The sequence below is a fragment of the Neolamprologus multifasciatus genome, chromosome 7 (assembly GCF_963576455.1).
Source record: "Neolamprologus multifasciatus chromosome 7, fNeoMul1.2, whole genome shotgun sequence".
In the NCBI taxonomy this organism is placed as follows: domain Eukaryota; kingdom Metazoa; phylum Chordata; class Actinopteri; order Cichliformes; family Cichlidae; genus Neolamprologus; species Neolamprologus multifasciatus.
The window spans coordinates 55,623,954-55,647,334 of record NC_140445.1 but is presented as its reverse complement, the minus strand read 5'-3'; the positions used below and the strand labels follow the sequence as shown (position 1 = coordinate 55,647,334).

General features: G+C 39.9%; 2 protein-coding genes across 4 annotated transcripts in view; one reads left to right on the top strand and one right to left on the bottom strand.

Moving 5' to 3' along the window:
- The window catches only part of fkbp16 (FKBP prolyl isomerase 16), a 32,423-nt gene extending 23,857 nt beyond the window's left edge, over positions 1-8,566 (top strand). Inside the window, exons 4-8 of the mRNA XM_085169304.1 lie at positions 2,912-3,129; positions 5,969-6,150; positions 6,366-6,443; positions 8,057-8,194; positions 8,299-8,566. Of these exons, the coding sequence (XP_085025430.1) occupies positions 2,912-3,129; positions 5,969-6,150; positions 6,366-6,443; positions 8,057-8,194; positions 8,299-8,385 (703 nt within the window). The 3' untranslated portion in view covers positions 8,386-8,566. The remainder of the gene's footprint in view (positions 1-2,911; positions 3,130-5,968; positions 6,151-6,365; positions 6,444-8,056; positions 8,195-8,298) is intronic.
- A 299-nt stretch (positions 8,567-8,865) lies between these two features.
- rasef2 (RAS and EF-hand domain containing 2) lies at positions 8,866-23,317 on the bottom strand. Of its 3 annotated transcripts, XM_085169295.1 has the most exons (18): positions 19,507-23,317; positions 18,943-19,258; positions 17,193-17,345; positions 15,075-15,165; positions 14,637-14,732; positions 12,409-12,486; positions 12,206-12,321; positions 12,055-12,123; positions 11,325-11,406; positions 11,133-11,203; positions 10,853-11,039; positions 10,671-10,772; positions 10,279-10,426; positions 10,097-10,178; positions 9,840-9,954; positions 9,627-9,740; positions 9,435-9,511; positions 8,866-9,340 (listed from the first exon to the last, which is right to left on the bottom strand). In XM_085169295.1, the coding sequence occupies exons 1-18, from the start codon at positions 19,568-19,570 to the stop codon at positions 9,238-9,240; spliced, it is 2,064 nt and encodes a 687-aa protein (XP_085025421.1). In that variant the 5' UTR covers positions 19,571-23,317; the 3' UTR covers positions 8,866-9,237. The 3 variants fall into 3 exon arrangements, with proteins under 3 accessions (XP_085025421.1, XP_085025419.1, XP_085025420.1); XM_085169293.1 differs by lacking the exon at positions 19,507-23,317 and having other exon boundaries at positions 18,943-19,474; XM_085169294.1 differs by lacking the exon at positions 19,507-23,317 and having other exon boundaries at positions 10,279-10,423; positions 18,943-19,473.
- Between the last annotated feature and the right edge of the window lie 64 nt (positions 23,318-23,381).

Genomic DNA, 23,381 nt, shown 5'->3' with positions numbered 1-23,381 from the left:
AGTACATACCAAAGGTGTTGGATTGAGATCTGGTGGCATTTTAGTGCTATATTTGGCTAGAAAGCCATACTTATTGTAATAAACTAATGAGACTCAGACTCAGACTTTAAAAACAGATTATAAATTCTGAGTCTTCGTGGTGAGTAAAAGAAGTTTAGTTGGATGCACTTTCAGATTGTGGTGGTTAATCAGTGGATTCAGGGGTGAATTCCCACAGATCCCCTTTAATCTGGAACTGGGCACGTTAAGGTCGGAGTTTGCCGGTCTCTGCCTGAGTTATTGTTATATGTCAGGCGCTATTACATAACACACAGTCTGGAGATTGTGTAATATTTTTAGATAAGAGCAGAGAGAAGCAGCTACAGTAAGCGTACAGACAGTTACAGTATGTGCAGTACGAACCGATGGTGTTATGCCTGCAACACACATGCCGTGAGCGGGATATGATTAGAAAGACCAACATTACAAAATGCAACACAGGCCATGTGTTTTTCAAAAGCTCAACTTCTGTCTCTGCCGCTGCTCTCGGACACCTGTTGCACAATTCAGCTCTCTGCAGCAGTATGCAAAAACAGCTCATTGAGGTTAAATAATTAAAAGAGACTTCTAAAAGAGTTTTTCAAGATGTGAGGGCGGGGATCTGGCTCGAGTTTCTGAGGGCTTGGCTCAGATGCTGGTTTTACACTCCTGTGTGTCCTGCGATAGTGGATGAAGTCTCCAGGGAGGGGAGGTGAAAGGGTAATCCGATCCCACCTGCTGACACAGCCTTCCAGGATAAGGCCGAGGATACAACTACAGGCCCGTTAGACAAAAAGAAACTGTGCCACTGACGCAACCGGTGTGAATATTTAATAACCTAATTTTAAAGAAACCCTTGTATTATCACTTTGCAGTAAACAGAGGCTGAATGGGGTTCTGCAGGAACACCTTTGTGTTGTGATCTTAATTAAATACTTTTGCTTTTGGTGTTAGTTTCTATTATTGTTTCATCGCTTGTCGTATTGCAGTCGTTTCAGAGTGAACCTTTAAAAACGTAGCATTCTGTCTTGGCTCTCTCTGTCTCTTTTTCTGCCTCTCTCTCTCTCTCTCTCTCTCTCACACACACACACACACGCACACGCACATGCACACACACCCCATCTGAATCAGAGCTTCCACACAGAAACTGATAATGGGCCATTGTGTGCAATGTGGTCACAGGAGCCAGATGATTGAGAACCAAATTAACTTTCCTTCTGAGTGACTCTTGAGTGAACTGAACACATTGACAGCTCCAGAGTTCACACCAGTGTCAAATTCTGGTCTGTTTAAGTGAACCGGGATCTCTCAGGCATCTTTAAAGTTGTTGCTTTTAAGGTCTGCGACCTGTTGGATACAGTGAAATTTAACATACGCTGTACTGAGAGCGTACCAGCGCAGAGAGAGGCTTAAATATCAAGTCAAATATCAGAAAAGGTGATGACAGTTATTTACTACTTTGTGTTCATTTATTATAAACTCTAGTGTTCAAAAGAGGTTATAATAAATGAACACAAACTGGTAAAACCTGCAACAAAAAAGATACCAGACTGATCATCACTTTAATTCTGTAAAACCTGAATCATTAACTAGTTGCCTGAAAATTCAAATTTTTTGAAACTGAAGTGTTTTTGGAATTAAATTTGTATAATTTTTTCCTCAAAAGTTTATTCAAGTTTTTCAGGTGTCAAAAACTCACAAAACGTCATGTATCAAATATGTCACACTTGGGCCTACGGGGTTAGGGAATTTACCATGTGATTTTTTTTTGTTCATGTTAAAAGACAAAAGTGTCGTATAAGTACCAGTGTTTGTAACATGCACCGGTGTAAGCCACAACTGAAAATCTTGTAAAAAAAATCTTTCTAGCTGTGTCCGTGTCTTTAAATTTAAGAGCAGCATTAGGGGATGAGAAGTGATGCTTTTGTTCTTGTTGGAGAGTTTGCTATAAAGATAAAACACAAGCAGTGACGTGACTAAATAATCCTGGAAGCTAACCACCAGCTATCAGTTCAATAACTGGGTCACAGAAACTTTCCTTGAGACTAACGTGTCCAAGATCGCGCCACCTTTTCATTCACAGTGAAATTCATCCAGATTAAAGCTCTCTAAGGCTAAAAAGTTTTAAAGCCGAGTAGTGCCATACTGTGGTCTGGGAAGTGCACGTTCAGCCACGTTTTCCCGAAGCACATCACTCTACACTCATGGTATTCCCTCTGGGACTTTATCAGCGCTCCAAGCTCATCGATCTTATTGCCAATATCTCACAGCCCTCATGATGATAGCTGGAATGGACGGTTTATATTTATTCCTCTTTGTTCTCTGCTTAGATCCAGCTCTGCAGCCCCATTATTTCCTCCCTGGCTCATCAGGGATAACAGTACTCATTCCATTCAGGATTACTGATGTACTCAGTGCCATCAGTTGGTCTCATGTAGAAACAATTCCACTGGGAAAAAGGAGCAAGAAAAAAAGGCACACAAAGTAATACAGTTATAAGGCCTTAATAACAGTTAAGACAATAACTTAAGAACACACACACACAAGCTGGGGCGATCATGGCTCAAGAGTTGGGAGTTCGCCTTGTAATCGGAAGGTTGCCGGTTCAAGCGCCAGCTCGGACAGTCTCGGTCGTTGTGTCCTTGGGCAAGACACTTCACCCGTTGCCTACTGGTGGTGGTCAGAGGGCCCGGTGGCGCCAGTGTCCGGCAGCCTCGCCTCTGTCAGTGTGCCCCAGGGTGGCTGTGGCTACAATGTAGCTTGCCATCACCAGTGTGTGTGAATGGGTGGATGACTGGATGTGTAAAGCGCTTTGGGGACCTTAGGGACTTGTAATACAAATACATCTAGCCTCCTTCATATTGACTGTGTTTGTTTTTGTGTTTATGTGCAGAGAGCCTGATATTCCAGCCTGGGCTCCTTTACTCTACCAGCTGCAGCTGCTGGACTTCAGAGAGAAACCGGACCCATTAACTCTGCCCATTGCAGACCGCATCCGCATCGGCAACCAGAAACGAGAGACAGGGAATTTTCATTTTCAGAGGGAGGAATACAGCTTGGCTGCCCGGGCCTATTGCGTGGCTCTGGATGTGCTGACCACACGCAGCAAAGGTAATACTCCCTTACTTTTGGCTGTGCCAAGGATGCTTTGGCAGAGATAAAGAAACACACACAGAGAGAAAACACAAAACAGGGCACATAAAACACAGACTCTAAGAAACCTGAGACACCTTATTGCCACATCAGCCGGGAATGACATAACAGGTTAGCGCTCTCCTCACTTCTGCCGTCACACTAATCGCTTCAGCACGATGTAGCGCCACGTCCATCTGAGCCTGGGGCCGTGATCGTTTTTTTGGCTTACTTCTTTTGCATAATCAAAGCTAATCAATGGTCTTATTTTTTCTACTTACTTAATCACTTTGATCATTGATGAGGCAGGGTCGGGCCAAGAGGGAAATGTGACTGAACATGTCAGCAAAGAGAAAAACATGCGCTGCTTCATAATGCAACAATGACAGTAGACCGGTGAGACAAGTCACCATGGCACTGAAGAGAGGAGTTTATCAGGGCATCGAGATCATGTAATTAGTGGATGAGAAGATGACCAGCAAAAGGGAAAACACAGACCTTATCTCTTACTTGTGTCATTCGGAGCCTAACAGACAAAAACCAGCTCGGCACACACGAAGATTTAAAATCAATATAATCAATTAACTGGTAATCACGTAAAAATAAATATGCTCTTGCAAAATATTAGAAATGCAAAACTCAATTAATTTTGTGTCATTTTTTTTAAAGTAAGAACTTTTAAGTTTACTGCGTGGATGGATGAAACATGGTCATTTGTGCTGAAGTGTCCTATTAAATGTGGAAAAAAGGGAATATTTTCACTTCTATGTCAAACGCTGTTCAGCTTTTAAAAAAGGAAAAAAAGAATAGGGTTTGGTTTGAAGAGGAAATGGCATTTGAGTTTAAGGTTTTCAAGCTCAATATTTAGGCTTTTTAAAAAACAAATTTAATAAGTAACAAAATATTATTAAATAATTCATTTATGGGAGAAGAGCATCAAATGAAGTAAAACTCGAGCAGATGACCATCTAAATTATTTGTAGATTACAGCTAAGCACATTGATACCAACACTGATATTGTTTTCGGATCGACACTAGCTCGATAGAATCAATACTTTGTTTCTATCCTCTAAGTTCAGTATGTAGCCCACATAATAGCCTATAACAAGCTGGAGTTTTAGAAACAGGCGCGTTTGCATAGCAGGTCTCCAAAAAACACAGTTTCAAAATACATGAGTTAGAATTTGGTAAATGTACGATGATTCAACTCATAGTCATGACACACTGCTCTCCCCCACATAAGCTGCTTTTATATATATATATATCATTATTGGTATTGGTATCAGCAATACTGGCCCTGCATTTACTTGATATCGGATCAATGCCAAAATTTGCAGGATTGCACATCATTATACATTCAGTTTACAACAAAATAGAGAACCTAATAACTTTGTATAAAACACTGCAAAACACTATGATCCCCATGTTTTGGCTTAAATATTTGCAGCTAACTGGAGACCAAACAGTTGTTTCATACCTTGTCCGAGCATAATGAAGTGCAGTGTGTGTTGTTAGTGTGGCCGCTGCTTGATGCGTCCAGGTGCTGTTTAAAAAGGTGAGCCCAAGCGCCTTTCACTTGGACTCGAGCACCGCATCCACGTAGTGTGATGCCTATTTCATATCGCACTGCTTTCAATGCTTCCTCAGCTTTCCTGTGTTGAAAATGCTTTGTTAAGTAATTAACATACATGTGGGGACAGTGTGTCACTGCTTCCCCAATTAAGCCACAAAATGCATAAAATTATGAACCCCTTTTTCTCTGTAACAGCGCTTTTCAAGAGCAGGTGTGCACATAAAGAGGGAGAGGAGCGAGTGCTGAGACAAACCGAAGTGTTTTAGGGTCTGGGTCATCAGGGGCAGTGTGAGCGTGGGGATGGGTGGCCTATAGTCTGTGATAGTTATTGCTATGATGTGAGTTGCATGAAAATGAAACTGTGGTTGAACAGTTAACACTGAGACACTGACACAGACTCGTATTTTGAATTAGCTTGTGAAAAATGGGTCCATGCATGAGAGTCATCGGTCCACTTTATTGTCAGATCACATTTAAAATAACTGATTTTGATTTGTTTTCTTTGCAAATTGCCACATCACAATCCTGACATGCAAACATTTGGTTAGCTATTGTCGTGTTGCAAATCGATTAGCCATTTGGGCACAGCATGTATTATGCTTCATTCAGTAAAACTAAGTTGCATGTTTTTCACGATTGACAGCCAAAGCACTCTTTGGCAAAAGATCAGCTTAATGGATGCAAAAGTTGTTTTTTTCCCCTGTTTATGCGTGATGTACATAATTTCCTAAACATAACTGTCTTATTTCTGATAAGTTTTTGTTTTTAAAGGCAAAAACAGGCGCAGTAAATCCAAGACGTTTGTTCAACTTGCTCAGGCGCATTTGCGTGGCACATTCACAAAAATGTAGCCCCTAAGCTGCTAACATTTATCACCCATCATGCACAGGGCCAGGAGTAAAATCCCTTTGCACTAACCAGTGCTCATTACTTCAGTCACTGCTTAAGCCAGTTGGACATCTTTGAGCCTAATGGTAAAACCATGCAAGACAACGATAAAGCATCCAGCTGAATGCAAAAATAGCACTAAATAACTTCATAATAACACCGAGTTTCTCCCTGACAGTCAAGATATTACAGATAGGCAGTCATTCACCCTCACGTTTACATCTATTGTTAGTTTACAGCTGCCAATTAACCCTACATGCATGTTTTTGGGCTGTGGGATCAATTCAATCTAATGATTGTAAAGCTACAGTTGAAGCAGCAGGGTATGTTATAAGCCATGCATCTCTCCCTGTGCAGATGGTAATGATGTTGGTGTGAAGGAAGAGGAGGAGGAGGTGCGGGACTACCGTGTGAAGTGTTTGAACAACCTGGCGACCACTCAAGTCAGACTGGAGCAGTTTGACGAGGCTCTGCACACCAGCCGAGACGTTCTGACCCTCGAGCCAAACAACGTCAAGGCCCTCTTCAGGGTAGGAAAGGTGAGGACGTATAGACAGTGTGTAGCATCTAATTTGACCAACCTATAATTTTAAGGTTTCCTGGAAGGAAGAGGAGTTTGTTAATATAGTTAGCTTTTTACTATTTTTGTGGGTAAATAATAGTAGGTACAATATTGCTATCTCCCTCTCTGTCAGTTTTTGATTTATGCTTCCTCCAGCTCTGCTCACACTGCAGGGTTTCTAATCTCTTTCAGCTCCTGTCTGACAAGGGTGAATACAAAGAGGCTATGGAAGTGCTAAAAAAGGCCTTGAAACTGGAGCCAGCCACCAAGGTGAGATGATATGGGTGAGCAGGTCCTTCTTCCAAGGCTGCCTGTGAATCCCTCCCACATAAAAAAAAAAGAAAGAAAATTATTCCTGGCTGCCAATACTCTCCAGTCGGTCTAAATGATGTGTTTTTATTTTAAAAAGGACCTCTCAAATGTGCCATTATTGAGGTTAAAAAGCTCTGCATATTATAATTTCAAGGGTAAAGACAGAGTCGAGTGCTGTTGTTAAACTTGCACTTGCACAGCGAATGAATAAATAATGTCCAGGCCTTGTGCAATTATTCAGAAAAATTCAGCTCCGTACTAAACGCTCAACATCTGTTAAAATATTTTGACATTATTACATTATAAACGCTCAACCATCAAACAGCACTGGCTCATATAATAGCAGCGCTCTGAGGCTATACTTGAGCAAAATTGTGCTTTGGGCAATATGCTGATATCGCCATGCCAACGTGCAACAACGCAACCGACTTATTTAATCCCAACATGCACAGTTAGGCTTATCTTAAATAAATATAAACAAATGTAAGAAAAATCTTTGGTTGATAACAAAAAAAAAAATGGTTTCCACTTTATTTAAATTGACAATATTTTTTTAAATGCCTATAAAATCTCCAGTTTTTTAATACATGAAAACATTTGACCCTGGATACGGGATAAATTACCATCTCTCACATTCACACAAATGGACATAACCGCTTTATTTTGAATATTAAAGTTTAGAAGCTTTTAAATAAATTTGCTCCACATCAGCCTGAAGGAACCCTGGTGAACACTTTGTGTTGAGGCCTGTACCATCTTGTTTTTGTGGTTTGTTTAATCTGCCAAATCCTCCTCAGAGGCTCATGCAAACTGCACATCTGGCAGTCCACAGATGTGACCACATCACTAAGTGCTTTCTTGCAATCTTGGCAAAAATACCACATACATACATAACTTAAATTTTTGTAACGCGGAGAGAGTAACCAAGTCCTCCTTTTCAGCTACAACAGAGAAATGTACAAATGCTGCAAAGATTTGAATTGATCCTAGTTTATGGTCATTGCTTACTCCAGCACCGCAAGATCTGATCTACAGAGTGTGAGGAGTACATTTCTGCCAATGTTACAGTGACCTGATCTATGGGGCGCACTGCCACGGTCACAAATATGCCTGGTCTTGTCTAGACAAACGAAAATATCTGCTGCTTTGGTAATTACACGCTTGTCCCAGCAGTGGATGAAATGCTTTAGAGAAACCTGATTTAGCTGCTCTGTGAGAAAGTTGGTGCACTGCACTCTGTAGTGGTGGGTCACCCCAAAAAATATATATATCAGAAATTCCACTGAAAATAAGAAAAATGGCTTACTTTTTATGGCAAGCTACAGTTTTCCGATTATAAATCTGCCATTTAAAAAATATAAAAGGTCCTCTGTGTGAAATTTGGTTACAAGTGCAAAGCTGTTAGTATAAAGTTTAAAATGTGACTTTTATAATTCCCTGGTCTTTAGCATAAAGGTCTACTTTACTTTCAGATCTCTGCTTTCACCTGCTGGACACTTTTAAAACTGCACCTTCACCCTTTGAGCGTTTCATTTTTATTTACTAGAAGCATCTTCCTCCCCCCCTTACAGGCAATCCATGTCGAGTTATCTAAACTTGTCAAAAGGCAGTCTGGAGGCAAAGAAACCCAAGAGTGGAAACCCAAACCAGCAGAGATTCTTGGAGACAATATTGCACCTTTCCTGATCCCACCTAAGAAGAAGCCATCTGTAAGCTGTGATTATTTCTACTACTTTTTCATTTTTTAAAAAATTGTGATTGCCACGAGTCTGGCATTGACCGGAACTACAGTGGTGTTTTTGTTGTGTTTTAGGGAATTTCCTGGAAATTTATACTTGGAGCTCTGGTGGTGGCTCTGGGCAGTTTGGTGACGTCAATGATTTTGACTGCAAGAAACTGAAATCCTCTGCTGGAAGTAGTTCGAAGATCATCATCTTCATATGCAGGAGCAGAGTTTGGTCTCGAGTCATCTAATAAGTTTATATGAAAAGAGTTTTCTGCTGTTGATTCAACACGACAGCACTGGAGCCTGAACTAAAAAGCTGTCGTCTGAAAAACGAATAATAAAACAGAGTTCTCAGTAGGTTTCTGCTGATCGATGCGACAGAAGCTTCTCAGCTTTCCAGTTCTGTCTGTTTCACTTGGAAAAAGGATTACGTTTCTCTTTGTTATAAATAATGGGGCCTGGAAAATGTTCCACTATCACAGATGTTCAACAAAAAAACTCAAAAAAAAAAAATTAGTGGATGTGAGACTTTTGTAAAGAAAAAACCCAGTTACAAGCAGTTTTATTTACACACAGATAAATCCTTCAATTAGTACAAGCGATAAACCCGCAATATAGTATTGCTTACAGTGACAATAAAAACAAAAAAATGTAATATTTTTCTCCCTCTTATGCAACTCTAGAAAAGAAATCTGGTGAAAAAAATAGTGCATTGATCGAAAAAAAATGTGTTTGTGTATCTGGCAGTTACAGTTAAAATACTTACATTAAATCAAAATGTAAACACTATTGCTTATTTTATAAAATAACCTACCAAATAAATAAAACTTTTTAAAAGAAATATAATGTTGTACATTTATATTTGCACATGTGCAATATTCCCACAATAGAAACCTTCATTTTGATCAAATAATAAAAGTACATTTAGCATTTTTATAGTAATACATATAACAGTTTTTAAAATTTGACATTTATTAAATAAAAGTAGCACGTTGTCCTTCGTTGCTCTGTACAGACATCAGTCGTCTACAGTCCACAGCAGTTGTTAAGAGTTTTCTTTGGGCTGATTTGATTCAGTCTGACCTGAGAGTCTGACTGCGGCCTCAGTTTGACATTTTTTTTCACTTCTCTGTGTGAAAGTAAAAAGGCAGGAGTGTTGCCACGGGTTACCAAGCAAAAAAGAAGCAAAGAAATTAACTCAAACTCTCTCTCTGACCTCCTACCTTGCCAGATGAAGCACAGCCTCTGTGATGTTTGTACCCTCTTTGGCACTCGTTTCGCAGAACAAGGCACCGTACGTCTGCAAGCAAAGCACCGACATCCCTGAGTGCATTCAGTTTACTCAGACACCTTAGACGCCAGGTGTCTGTATAAATACTTTTCCACTAGGTGAAATGGAGAAAAAAATAACACACCTTGGCCAACTTTTCACCGTGCAAACTGCTCACACAGCTTCCCTCAGGAAGCTCCCCTCGGAGGTCCACCTTGTTTCCAATAACACACATGGGTATTTTCTCCTCCGCTGACTCCTTAATAGAAACAAAGCGGACGATAAATTCTGTCCCTACTTTTTAAATAGTGCTTCTTTTGTCATCTTTTCAACAACTGATCGTCACCACTGCAGTTACCTGAATCTGATCCACCCATGCTCTGACGTTAAGGAAGCTGCTTTCTGAAGTCACGTCATAGAGGAGCAGGACTCCGTGAGCTTTACGGAAGTAAGACCTTGCAATACTACGAAACCTAAAATAAACATAACAACTCATTTTACTCTAGTGTCTTTTAATTGAGTCAATAATTAAAGAGGTTTACATGTGTTAGAACCAAAATGATAGCACCACATTTTCACAGTTTTCATTAAACGGTTCTCATGGAGGTGCTGTACCTCTCCTGCCCCGCTGTGTCCCAGATCTGCAGATTTGTCTTCTCGCCATCCACCAACATCCTCTTCATTTGGAAATCAACCCCTGGGAACAAAAAAGAAAAGAAAAGAAAAGCAGATTTATATCTCTGAGATCAAGTGAGTGCCAGTGTTTAATCAAAAGATATGTTTGCCATGGCACGCACCCAGTGTTGTCTGAATATCATCTCTGAACTCGTTAAGGGTCAATCTCAGCAGGAAGCTGGACTTCCCCGCTCCTGCATCTCCCGCTAAAACCAGGCGGTACATCGGGGTGGGCTCCTCACATGCTTCCATGTCTGCTTCCAACGGCTGCTTAAAGGGAGCATAAGATAACAAGGTTACCCAACACTGACCATATAAAGCAAGCATCATTTAGTTACCTTTCAGAAATGAGACTACGCAGCACACAAAACTAAAATTAAAATCAATACAAAATTACAAGAAAGAGCAACTGAGAACCTTCACAGACAAGAAAGAGCAACGCTAAACACAACACAAAAGAAGAAACCAAAGGAAAAGTGGAAATGCAAAAAATTAAAATCAAGAACCGGTTTACCTTTGGAGAAAAGGCAGATAAACGTCTTCGTAGGGAAGAAGCGATGGAGGTGGCCATACTCGGAGCCATTGACACGGCATCTTCGGATTTCACTTCTGATATCTGTAAGAAAAACACAAATTCAATGTCCCCGAGAGCAGAGGAGCGTATTGGCATCGAGCGATCCTGGACCTGTCCCCCACCTCCATGTCAGACGGGACACACGAGTAACTGAAGTGCACAGTTTCCACCGAGCTTCTGCTGTCGTCGCTGTCGTAGTCACTGCCCGAGCTCTCAGCTGTGTCCATCGGCAGGGAGACCCCACTGTCCAGGTATTTATCGGCCCAGGTGGCCACATGAGAGTAGGTCAGTTTGCTCGGGACCTCCAAGCTGTATGAAACAAACTATGGTTTTAGATGTGACAATTAAGTGCGTAGACATCAATCGGTAGAGGCATAAAGGTGTGTAAAAATCTTTATATACCCGCTATGGTTGAGTGTGCTCTGTCGGAGGGGTTTCATTCTCCTGGCTGGGATTTCATTTTGGGGAGACCGCTGTTGAGCAGATTAGGAAAGTCAGGGAGAAAAAAACAAAACAAAACAGTTGACCGTGAGCTTCTACCTGACAGAGCCAGAGGGTATAGGGAAACATGCTATTAGAACAAAAGAGACTTACCCTTCTTTTAGCTGCAACTGCTTCACTTGCCAATGCCGAGCGCAGGTCGTCATTACTGTCATACAGCTTTTTATTCAGTTCCCTAATGAGGCATTTAAGGAAATACGTGAGAGTCACATACACATACAATTATTGCACTTCCTTACTTTACTGTATGGGATTGTCAAGCAGTCAAACACTCCTTATAAATGGTCAGTCAATGCTATTGTTTGTGTGTAGTTTTTATTCTAAAGACATAATTTAAACAAGCACGCCCCCAGGAGCGGCATACCTTTGGCCACTTTAGTAGCTGTTCAGTGAATTCACAGTGAGACGGCACAAAGTACAACTGAATAAACGGTGAAAGAACCCACGAGCGTTCACATTAGTCTGCCTTAAAGGTTTTACCATTTACCTAATAAAATCAGTCATTATGCAAATAGCAAAAATCCCGCTATTCTGTTACCCCCAGTTAGTCCAGATAAGTGGCAGACCCACACAACTAGATTAGAAAGATTAGAGGCATTTAGGAGGTACTTGGCTCTTCTATTACATCGTATGGAGAACAATAAATATTTGCATGAACTTGGATTCTCAAATGCTCATAAATGTCAAACAGGAGTGACACTGTCAAACCTGTGCGCTTTATTTACTCACGTAGAAGAGCTTGATAGTACTGACTAGAGTCATTACATTATTGTTTTAAAAAGTCAGCATAAACACATTATTATGAGCTTAAAGGCAGACTTACTGGAGAATCTGAATCTGACTGGAGTACGACTGGTATTCCATAGCCATCCTCTTCAAATCTTCAGTTTCTCTGTGAAAGGACGCACACACCTTATATGGATTGTGGTTTCTGAGCGTCAGAGTCGTCAGGTCAGGTCTGACAATAGCTTTACCGTTCATGTTGAGCTTTCTGATCCGCGTACACGTTCTTCAGCTTGTCCAGCTCTGAGTGCAGGATGGCGATGTTTGTCTGGGCTTGCAGAAGAGAGCCGCGTAGCTGCTCGTTCTCCTGTGAGCAGATTCGGCCAATGACAACATAAAAATAAAGATAAAAACATTTTGGGATTTATTGGACTAATCTTGTAGTTTGACTTACGTGTGAGAGATTGCTGATTTGTCCGCTCAGTCTGAGCATCTCTTCCTTTGAATGGTTCAGTTCAGAGTCTTCTTTACTCTTAAATCAATTAAAAAAAAAACAAAAGCAGTTACATTAAGATTTGGTTAAACAGTTTTACATTTCAATTATATGAAGCAAAGAAAAGCCAAAATACAAAGTAACAGCCACCAGATCTTTTATTGTGAAAGAATGAAACACCAGCAGTTCAGAGTTTAGACATTTTTATATATAAAGTTAAAATTTAAATAAAGGATGATTTTTTTTAAGAACAACTCATTTGTAGCAAACAGGATGTTTTACAGTTTAAAATGACCTGATGCTGCGATTTAGAAACACTGTTGAGTGTTTCTAAATTACTTTAAACACACAGACTTGCCTCCAATCTCTTGAAACGTACCATCTTATATCCATCAAACTGTATGCTCACAATAAGTTAACGCTGTGTAAGAGCAGCTGATCTATCACGTTCACCCTCTACAGGACAAGGAAACCAACTGCTTCCACTATACTGTATGTGCCAAGCAGACATTTGGTACTATTGCAATACAGAGGAGTCTTACTGTTAAAGCTACACAGTACTCCAATTACATGTCTTACATAATAACCTAATTGCTTGTTTACTTTGCAAGTTCAAGTAATAATGTCTCGTCTTCCTCGTTGACAGGAAATTATTAACCAGGAATTACTGTCAAAAACTGAAGTAAAGATGCTTTTAAGATGACTTCTGCTGAATGTTTAAATTCAAAAAGGCTTAAGTGAATCATTAGAGAGTCTTTATTTGACCGGGCTGATGTTGGTCACCATCCACAATAGTCACAGACACTGGAAATTTGTCTGACACAACATATGCTGCATGAGGTGGCAATCATATTTTTTGCATTGTGGACACCAAAATGCTAGTGTGGCCTGTAGATGAACTACAGTAAGCCACATAGAGGTGCGTTTTTGTGACGCTGTAGCTTCTTAAAGGCTTTTAAACAGCTGGGTACTGTAACACTAACTGATATTTTTGCAAAGAGCTGCTTCATGTGTTTAATCAAAAAATGCTTGGCTGTGAATAGGCAGTAGTCAACATAAAGGGGTTACATATAGGTTTTTTTTTTTTTCAGTTTTTAAATGACCCGTTTTGCAGGCATCCTTATGACTCTGCATTATCAAACATGCTCTGTTCTATATTCTACATCAGGTCAGTCCTTTTTGCCAGTTGAAATAATTTCATAGAACTGTTATATTTGTTGTAGTTTCTCGTTCCCTCTTTGCCACACCTCTCTTTAAAAAAGATTTGTTTTTATCTCAGCGAGTCTTTTTGCCAGGATAATTAAAAGCATACCTAAAAGTCCAAAAACTGATGTCAGCTTCTATCTTGTGACAGGAAACTTAAAAATCACACATATACATAACTCCCGTGAGATATGTCAGACAAATTATGACAACAAGTGCTTTACAACACTTTAAAGTCGATAATTTTCAGCAGACACTGGCAATCGCTGTTTGACATGACACAGGGACAACTCGCAACAAGAAGCCAAAAAAAAGAAAAAGGTTTTGGCCAGTTCCTGCTTTAAATGGGTGTGGAGTGAATCTCTGGCTTCACTTTTTATGCCTCATTTACTCTATGCATTTAAATGCCTCTAGCATGGTTCGATTGCACAGTACAGGTACAGTCTATACAATGTGCGCTTTTACATCTATGTTAATGCGCGTAATATGAAGCCTTAGAATGAGCGCAGCTAGTCTCCAAAATACACGCAACTCTCTCTTAATTATGCTTTCCCTCTTTTTTTGTCCCCTCCTTTATTCAATTCATCTTTCCTCTGTATTTTTATTCACTATTCAAATCACCAAGGCCAACTTATTGTATAGCTAACCACAAATGTGTATGTTTACATTACATTTTCTGCTACGTCTAATGTGAACGGAGACGCAAAATGCACGAGTAAAAAGTCTTGTTTTTAAGCGAAATCTTGACATTTTCTGGAAATACTGTCATTTGTGGATGAAAGGTAGTCAGCAGACTTTATCTGTCTGTACGGTCCATCACACTTTCCCAGAAAGCAAGCAGCAGCAGCTAGACATCCTACAAGAGCTTGTGTGTTGCTTTTCAGATACAGAGGCTTTCTTCTCTTTTTGTATGTTGTTAGAGAACATCATGGGGGAACAAAGTAGACAGCTGTCTGTGAAATACAAAAAAAACCCCCACAACCTACCTTTAACAGTCTTTCCACACTGGCATGCAGGTCTGCAACTTCATTCTCATGCCTCCTCTGCAAGCCGGCCATAATTTCTTCCATTTTCTTTCTCTCCTGTGAAACCGAAGCAGTTAGAAGTGCAGGCCAGCTCAGGCCTTGAAGAGGGGCTTTCATGTGACTTTACAGAGGCTCTTTGTGAGAACACATGTAACTAGCTGCTGTGGGCTGTGCCACAAATTTGCAGGTAGCTCACATGAAATACTGAGGAATGCGTGCAATCTTTCCACTTCAACGGGGAATCAAATGCAATCATTTAGTCCACTTGTCTGCGTGCTGTTTATTGATTAAATACGCTGGCTTTCATGATGAAATTTCTTACGTTTAACTTCCAAGTATTGAAGTAAATCACAGGAGCAACGCTTCACATACTATGAACCCTGCAGCTATTCCACTCACCTCGTCTCTCGCCCTCTCCTCCGTCCTAGCGAGATGTTGTTGTATATCGTCCTCCAGCTCTGTCAGCTGACTGTGATTTAAGCCCTCGGCTCTGTTTGAACAGAAAAGTCTGTTTGAGTCCATCCTGGCAACCTCAAGCACGCTCAGTCAAAGCAGATCCTCCAACAGTAATCCGAATACAAAAATGAGCAGCACAAAAAAACAGAAGAGTCCATTTACTTGATCTAGCTGACTGATTTGACTTGAAACCTGCTACACTTGTGGCTTCGCTCTTCAGCTCAGACAACACGTGAGCCAACCAGAATCGAGGGAGGGACAGAATTTCAAAACAAGACTCCACAGGTGATTGCTACTGAGGTACTGATTACTGCCAGTGGAGTTTCTTAATTAGATGCCCACACACATTTATTCTACTTTAGTTTATGTGGGGAAAAGGTTACTTTATAGATACACATATAGATACAACTAATGGAAACAGATGGAAATACCCAAGCTATGAAACAATTAAACGACTGGGAAGGGCAGCAAATTTTCGTCTTCCTACTTCCTTGAGAAAGGAATGTTAACTTTCCCATTCCATGCAATTAGTGAAGCACACAAAGCTCTTAGAGACACACTCACTTTTGTTTGTATGACAGAGATTCCATGGCTTAACAGACTGTCTTTACAGGAAATTATTAAAAAGGCTGAAGTCAAACCTTGATTAACCCTTTAAGACACAAACTACTAAAAGTCACTGTTTGGCTACTCAAAGTAAGCAATCAGGAGTGGTTGTAGACCTTAAGCAGCATTAACTTTTTGTAAAAACATCCATCTTCTTGCAGGGGGGCTGGAGCCTATCCCTAACACATAGAGACAGACAACCATTCGAACTCACGTTCACACCTACGAGTGTCACTACTAAGAAAAACATCAGATAAAGCTGCAGATTTACGGAGCAGATAAACAAAGGGGAAAAGCTGAGATAGTTAAGTCTCAGCTGATGGGTGTTACCCATGGTGCAATATTTCTTCACTCACCCACTTTCACTCTCTATGTATTTATGCACCACCTTGCATTCAATTATTAGTTTTTATTCCTCTCTGGCTCGCTTACACAGTGTGTCTTTTATCCTGTCTTCCTATTAAAAAGGAGTTTTTTCTTCCCACTGACACTAAGTGCTTGCTCATAGGGGGTTTTCTCTTTATTAGTGTTGGGGGTTTACCTTACAAAAATCCTTCAGGCAACTCTTGTTGTGATTTAGCACTACATAAATAAAACTGAATTGACTTCAAAGGAGCTGCCACATGATGCATGAACAGGGTCTACACAGAAGAGAATTGAACCTAAAAAAGATGATTTCTTTCAATTTTAGGATTAGCGTCTTCAAACAAAGCACAAAAGAACTCCTCACAATCCCCTCATTTGGGGAGTACAGGAATCGGTGGTATTTAGAGCTCGCTATACCTGCAACACAACATAAAATACTTCAAAACTTTAAATGATCTGAAGGTAAAAGTGGTTGAATATCTCACAAAAAGACTTTGTTGTATAAAAGGAAGTTTTTGTGCCAGGAGGCAATTCAGAAGCAGTTTTGACACCCACGTCAGAGAAGGATAGAGGAAGACCTTGTGTATGCACACCACTGGCAGTGTTATACTAAGAACACCCTATTCCAAATCACAGAGGTGTTTTTATTATTGAGCCAACTGACAGATGGCATATGAGACTGCAGCAACATCAGAAGGGTCAACTAGCAGTTAGACCTCCACTAATCAGAACTGTTGAAATCTGCACAGATTCACAGTCTGCCCAAATAAACATTTAACTCTGCTTTTGTGTCTCTAGCTCATTTGGGGGAAACAATTACAATACATTAGCTTAAGAAAATATGCAAATTGCACACTGACAAAAGTAGTGAAGACCAGAGGGTTAAACACTTAGCAGCTTCAGCAGTTAGATAGTAAACCAGATTAAAAAGGCACTTGAACTGCATCCACAAGAGGGCAGCCACTTCATATCGGCTCAGATCATCACTGAGACCCATGTGCTGTGACTTCCTGCTGATTGTTATATACTGATTTGACTTTACAAGTTCCTTCTAAATCTACTGACCACACACAGGACAGTTGCTCTTACCGCTTCAGACTGGTTTCAAGCTGTTCACACTGAAGTCTGCTGTCCAGGCTTTGGCTGATCAGGGAGTGGATGAGTTCCTCATACTGCTGCAGGAGAGTCATGTTTGCAGAGGCGTGAATGGCCTTGTAAAGATCGGCCAGCTGCTCCCTGAAACTATGACAACACAACAGTTAGTAACCACCTGCTGACTGACATTTTTTCAGTTGTTTTAGCAGCAAATTATAAACTCCTGGAGGGCTAAAAGATAGGTGTTAAAAGTTGATCGTTTCAGAAAGAGAAAGCAGTGCAACAGACCATTCATGATGGATATCCACTGTGGAATAAATGGGTGAAACAAAAAGGTAGAGGTAAACATCTTTTGGCAAAATATTGTTATATATAGTTAGTGCTGTAATTTCTGTTTCAACCCTTCAATTAAAAGATAAAAGTCTGTACATCAGTCTGTATCTTGAGTGTTTGAAATCTACTCTGATGTGGTGTACAGAGCTACGTTTAGGACATTTTTCTCAGTGTTAAAAAGTTTCTAGATCTCATTAGTATACAGCAAGATAGCAAAATCTAGCTTTTCTAGTTTTGGAAAAGATCTATACAGATCTAAAACAGTTTGGATTTCTGTGTGTCACTGATCACCATTAGAGAAAACTGTGAAAACTTCCATTTAGAAATAATGTAACAAATATAATGCCAAGCTGAGCGATGCTCAAAGATAGTTGCATTTTTTAAACTATATTTTTTCTGTATTGTTTTCTTTTTTTCTTTCTACAGTGTTGAGTCACATAATACAATACTATAAGTAACTTATTACAAATACTAATATTTTACTTTGAGTACAGTTTAAATGTCCTTGAATGTTCTATACAAATATTGTACTTTGTATTTCATATCATTTAATGTAAAACTATTTATTTCTATCATTGTTATTAATAATAATAATAATATTTAGCATATAGAATTATAGTAAGTAATGAAAATTGCCAGATGGTGCTAAAATGATTTATGCATTAATTAAGACTTCATCGTGTGTGAAACCATATACTTACATCCAAACCATAAACTGGCCTGACCTCTCCTTTAAGTCATAGAGGCACACACATTTCTCCCAGCCAGTCATGGGATCTAACCCCTAAACATCAACCCTACATACAAATGAAAACTTGAAAAAAAAGTCACAAAGTCTCTTTTTTTTCCAAGTCTTTCGCTGAGTGCCCTGATATCAGTTAATCAGTAATAGTCCAGCAATATAATTGTGCATAGTACTTTAGGCATTTTAGGTATATTTAGTACTTAGAATGAACTTTACCACTTTGACCACTTTGCAAGAAACCTATTCAGTATAAACCACTATTTGAACTCATGTGCGTCAGCAGTTTTTAATACATCGCATGTTTTTTTTTGACAAATATTCTGATTTCCTGTAATTCCCTCCAGCTTCCTCTTTGTTCCGAGTGGCACCCCATTTAAAAATCCTTTATAAACGCCCCTGCCACTAAGAACGACGACATCAGTGACGATACAAAAGTTATGGGACGTAGACACTGAGCTAAGTATATACTTATTATCTTAGTATATACGTCCAGTGTTGTTTGATTACATTCAAGCTGTATATCGTTTTTAAGGGTGAGCTTGTTTATTCTTCCAGTACACACCTGTACCGCATGACTAATCAGTGCAGCAGCAGTACCCACTGGCCAGGTAATTTCCAGCCAGATGACGGGTAGAGCAAACTGGAGCTTCCCGGATGTGAGTTTACCTTTCGGTAAGGATGGATTTCGCTTCTGCCTTGTCTTCAAACTCTTCCCAGGAGGAGTCTTGTGCTTGGGATGCCCCTGCGCCGAAAGACGCCAGATCCAGAGTCTCCGAAACCTCCTGAAACCTGGAGGAAAACCTGTTGTAGTCGATGTATCCGTCTTCGTGCGGGTCAAACTTGTCAAACAGAGTCCCGATCTCGGTTTCAGGGACGCTGAGCTCCCGGCAGACTACAGTAAAGTCCTCGTACTCGATCTTACCGGACTTGTTCATGTCGCAAACAGAGAATAATCTCCGAAGGCTGGGTCGCTCCATAGTTACTGGTTTAAAAATAAAGGATAATCCAGATAATGTTCAAATTTAACAAACCTGAGCCAAAATAAAAGCCCCCACCATCGTCTCAGAGTTACTGTAGAGGATTGGTCCAAACCTGCCTGTAGGCGGGTACCAGCCGAATCAATCGACCCTATGTGCCTCCTCGTTTGGCTTGGACTGGAGTTAGATGTCATGTATGTTTGCAGTGACGCTGCGATATAATAGAACTACAACAGACAACGCAGGTGCTGACCTGTGTTTGCCTTTAAGGTGTGTGTACTCCATGTGAGAGTTTTATCAGATAACCTGCGCACCATTGTTTGGCTGGGTTTGCAGAGTTTCTGACAACACCCTGAGAGGAAAAGCTGTAACCTGTGCTCAGAGTTGGGGCCCACAGTTTGTTCCAGCTGGGACTGCAGCAGCGTTTTTAAGTCACTGGCCACTTATTTAGAATAAGTGTTCCTTGAAATAACAACATTCCTAATCAGCCAATCACATGGCAGCAACTTAGTGCATTTAGCTATGTAGGCACCAATTGTGAATGTTCAAAGTGAGTATCTGAGTATAGAAGGGTGAGTTAAGTGACTTTGACTGTGACATGGTTTTAGGTACCAGATGGGTTGATTTAAAGTGATTGTCCCTACACAACGGTCTCAAGGGGTTTGCAGATAACATTCCAAGAAAGATAAAATATCTGCTTCAAGCTAATAGTATGAAAACGGGAAATAAACCATGTTATGACGAAGTAATGCAGAAGAGCGTCTCTGAGCCCAACATGATGAATTTTGAAGCAGGTAGGAACTAGGAACTATTGCTTTGTTCCATTTTTGCAGCAACTTTCAGATGGTATAGTCAGAATTTCGGGTAAACAACATGAAAGCATAAATCCATCCTCCTTGGTAATTAGTGGTTCAGGCTGATGGGGGTATAATGGTGTGGGGGATGTTTCCCTGGTTGCCCTAGTACCAATTCAAGCTGGAATATCAGTATCTCAGGTTAATTTTGAACGGCACTTACTATTGTGTGAGTGTATAAAGCATTTATGTAGTTATTAGCTGCAACATATCAGATGGTGCTGCCGCCATGCGGTAAAGAGAGAAATTACAGTTTATTCTGTTTATGGTGACAGTCCATAAATAATACATGTTAAGGTAGGAGCGAGGTGCGATTTAAATCGGACCTAGGGCCAAGATTCACAATCACTTCAACGCGCTTTATATTGTAAGGTAAAAACCTTACAACAACACAGGGATAATCCCAATAATCAAATGAGCCCTTAATGAGCAAGCACTTGGGAACAGTGGGAAAGGAAAGCTCCCTTTTAACCAGCTGGAGGTTAAATAAACAAATTTCTACCAGAAAATGATACAAATTGGTATTTGCATCAAATGTTAGATGGTAAAAAATAAAATTTCTTGCATATGGACCCATTAAAACCCAGATTTTACTACAGCGCTCTTGCAAAAACCTGCACCATTGTCTGAAAGGAAATGGTTAACCTACTGAAATCATGAGCCTTTCAAATAACAAAAATCTCCATTTTATCTTTATTTGAAAAATTAAAATAAAGTGCTTTTTATATACAATACAAAAAGAAAGAAAACAGTAGTGATGTATGATACAAAAAAATACAATTCACAATATTTTTTACATTGGCAGCTGAATTTACAAAACAACTTTACATAAAAACTTGTTTACTTACAATACATGTTGACAAGAGTCTGAGCAACTTGTACTGTCACAAATAGAAGAAGGCCCGACTATAGTGGTTCAATAAGTGAGAGCAGACGACGATACTTTCACTGTGGCATTAATAGTGTAGGCTTGTATTCAAATACAGAAAAACATATTCAGTACCTGCACATATTCGACTAAATCACTGCCACGCTGTATTTATTCTGCGCTTTGCAAATTTAATATTGTTCCGATGACAGCCGCTTCACCAAAAGCTGCCACTTGTTGTTTTTAATAACAGTCAAAGCATGAGTCTTTCATATTGCATGAGTGAATATAGCTGACTAGTCTTTGAAATTCAGTTTTGCAGTGCCATTTATAGGAAATGTAATATAATACTAATGCTTATATTTTTTTTAATATTTAAAAAAAAAAGAAAAATCAGCCAGTGGTTATTTATGCACTACAGTTTAAGAATAAAATAAAATCCCTGACTGCGCTTGAAGCCACCCTAACAAAAATGTAAAATAAAACGACACCTCTCATGAGCACGTATTGTACAACAATGACACAATTAAATTACACGTATTCACGGTTTTGACGTGTTTTTTTTTTAAGTATGGCCAGTCCTGTCACACCTACAGTGTAGCGTTTGACTCCAGAGCACTACTACCTGGTTAGTTTATTATCCCCAAGAGGCACATCTCTTGATTATTGTTTCAGAAGGCATTCTCCATTCCCACCCCTCCCCCCAAGGCAGATTTGTAACCAAATCCATAACCTGCAGTGTACTAAGGCTCTTAACATGATGTGCAAATCCTGTGCTTTCTGAGTCACGATGTATATGCCTTCCCTTCAGGTACGCATTTTTTCTGTTGTTGTTGTGAAGTATTGATTTTGCTGGCTGGATCACAATACTAGAGCCATACTCAAGTAAGAATAAAAAATATTGGATGACATGAGAAATGCTTTCAAGTTACGCAATCATCTGATTTAGTTATATTAAAGCGAGAAAAATCAGTAAAATGAACAATTCCCCTGTTTATTACAGAATGACAATGAGAGTTATTGCCTTAATGGTTGCCTTTACAACCACCTAAGAGGCTGTTTTCTCCATCAACACTCTTCAGTTTATATTTATATCAAAGGTGGCAGTCTACAGGTGTGTTATTGAAATCACATTATTTTTAGGTGTTTGTTTTAGATTCAGTATGATTCAGTGACAGAACAGCTGTGAAAAAATGTCTCCATAAAATAACCATTTGGCCACATAATAATAATATTAATAATGATGATAATAAATATTGATAACCTTTCATCGTGCTGAAATAAATGACCTGCCGCAGATTTAACATTACCGTTCCGGACGCTCGTCTTTCATCGTCTGGTTTTGTCACGCCAGCCTTTCAGGGCTGCATCATCTTTCTCCAGAAAACGCACCAAAATGGCTAAAATCTCTTGCATACTTGCGACTGCGGTGTAATGAGTGTGCGTCTCTTTGCGTGGGTGTGTGTTTGTAGTGCCACTGTATCTAAAGTAATTAACAGTGCCAACACCTTTGTGCTTACTCAGTCTCAAGGTGAGGTGTTTCTCGGTGTTTACCCCACTTCACATTATTTGCTTTGCATAGACTGCCTATCTCATGAAGAATAGCGTGATAATACCTGGAATGAGTCCCCCTCCCTTCCCTTTTATCATATTTGGTGAAAGAAAACCAACTTAAAGTCAGTCGTCATCAGACAAATATTTATACCTAGTGAAGATGGCAATACTTAAAAAGCACATTTCTCTCTTTTCTTGGAGTGCAGTGATTGAGGTGGTAAGAGTTTCTGCATTTCTGCTTTCATCTTTTCAGATTTCTTTGTTCTTGCTGTGTTTGAATTAACTCTAAAATAATGAGTGTACTTGTGTGAATGTACACAGGCTATCCTGTAAGAAACATTACAGGACTTTTTAAATATATATGCATGTATATCTTGCCTGTCTTTGACTTGTTCGTGTGGATTCTGCTTTACCTTGCTACAGTACAGTACATAGTGCACAACCTCAGTGAAGGCTAAACTCTCGCAGAATGAAAATAAATCAGCAAACACTGCGTCAGGCGTCGTGTTCGAGCATCACTCTGCCTTTCAGAGTATTACCGGCATGTCATATGGACGGACTGTGAAAGGCAACTCTCTGAAATCTGTTCGCTAAATCGTGGTCACGATGCCATCTCAATGCTCGTTACATTCCCGTGAGCCGTACGTGAAAGTCTGAAGGCGAGCCGGAGCTTCTTCAGTGTGCTTCGAATGCACTTGAATAAGAGGGTGAGAGGAAAACGAAATAAAACGCACATGGACCACATCGACAGAATTAAAAAAAGAAAGAAAAAGGAGCGAGAGAGAGAGAGAGAGTGCAAAATCTGTGTAATGTAAAGTCTCTCCACGAGAGTGCTGATTTTTCCCTCTTATG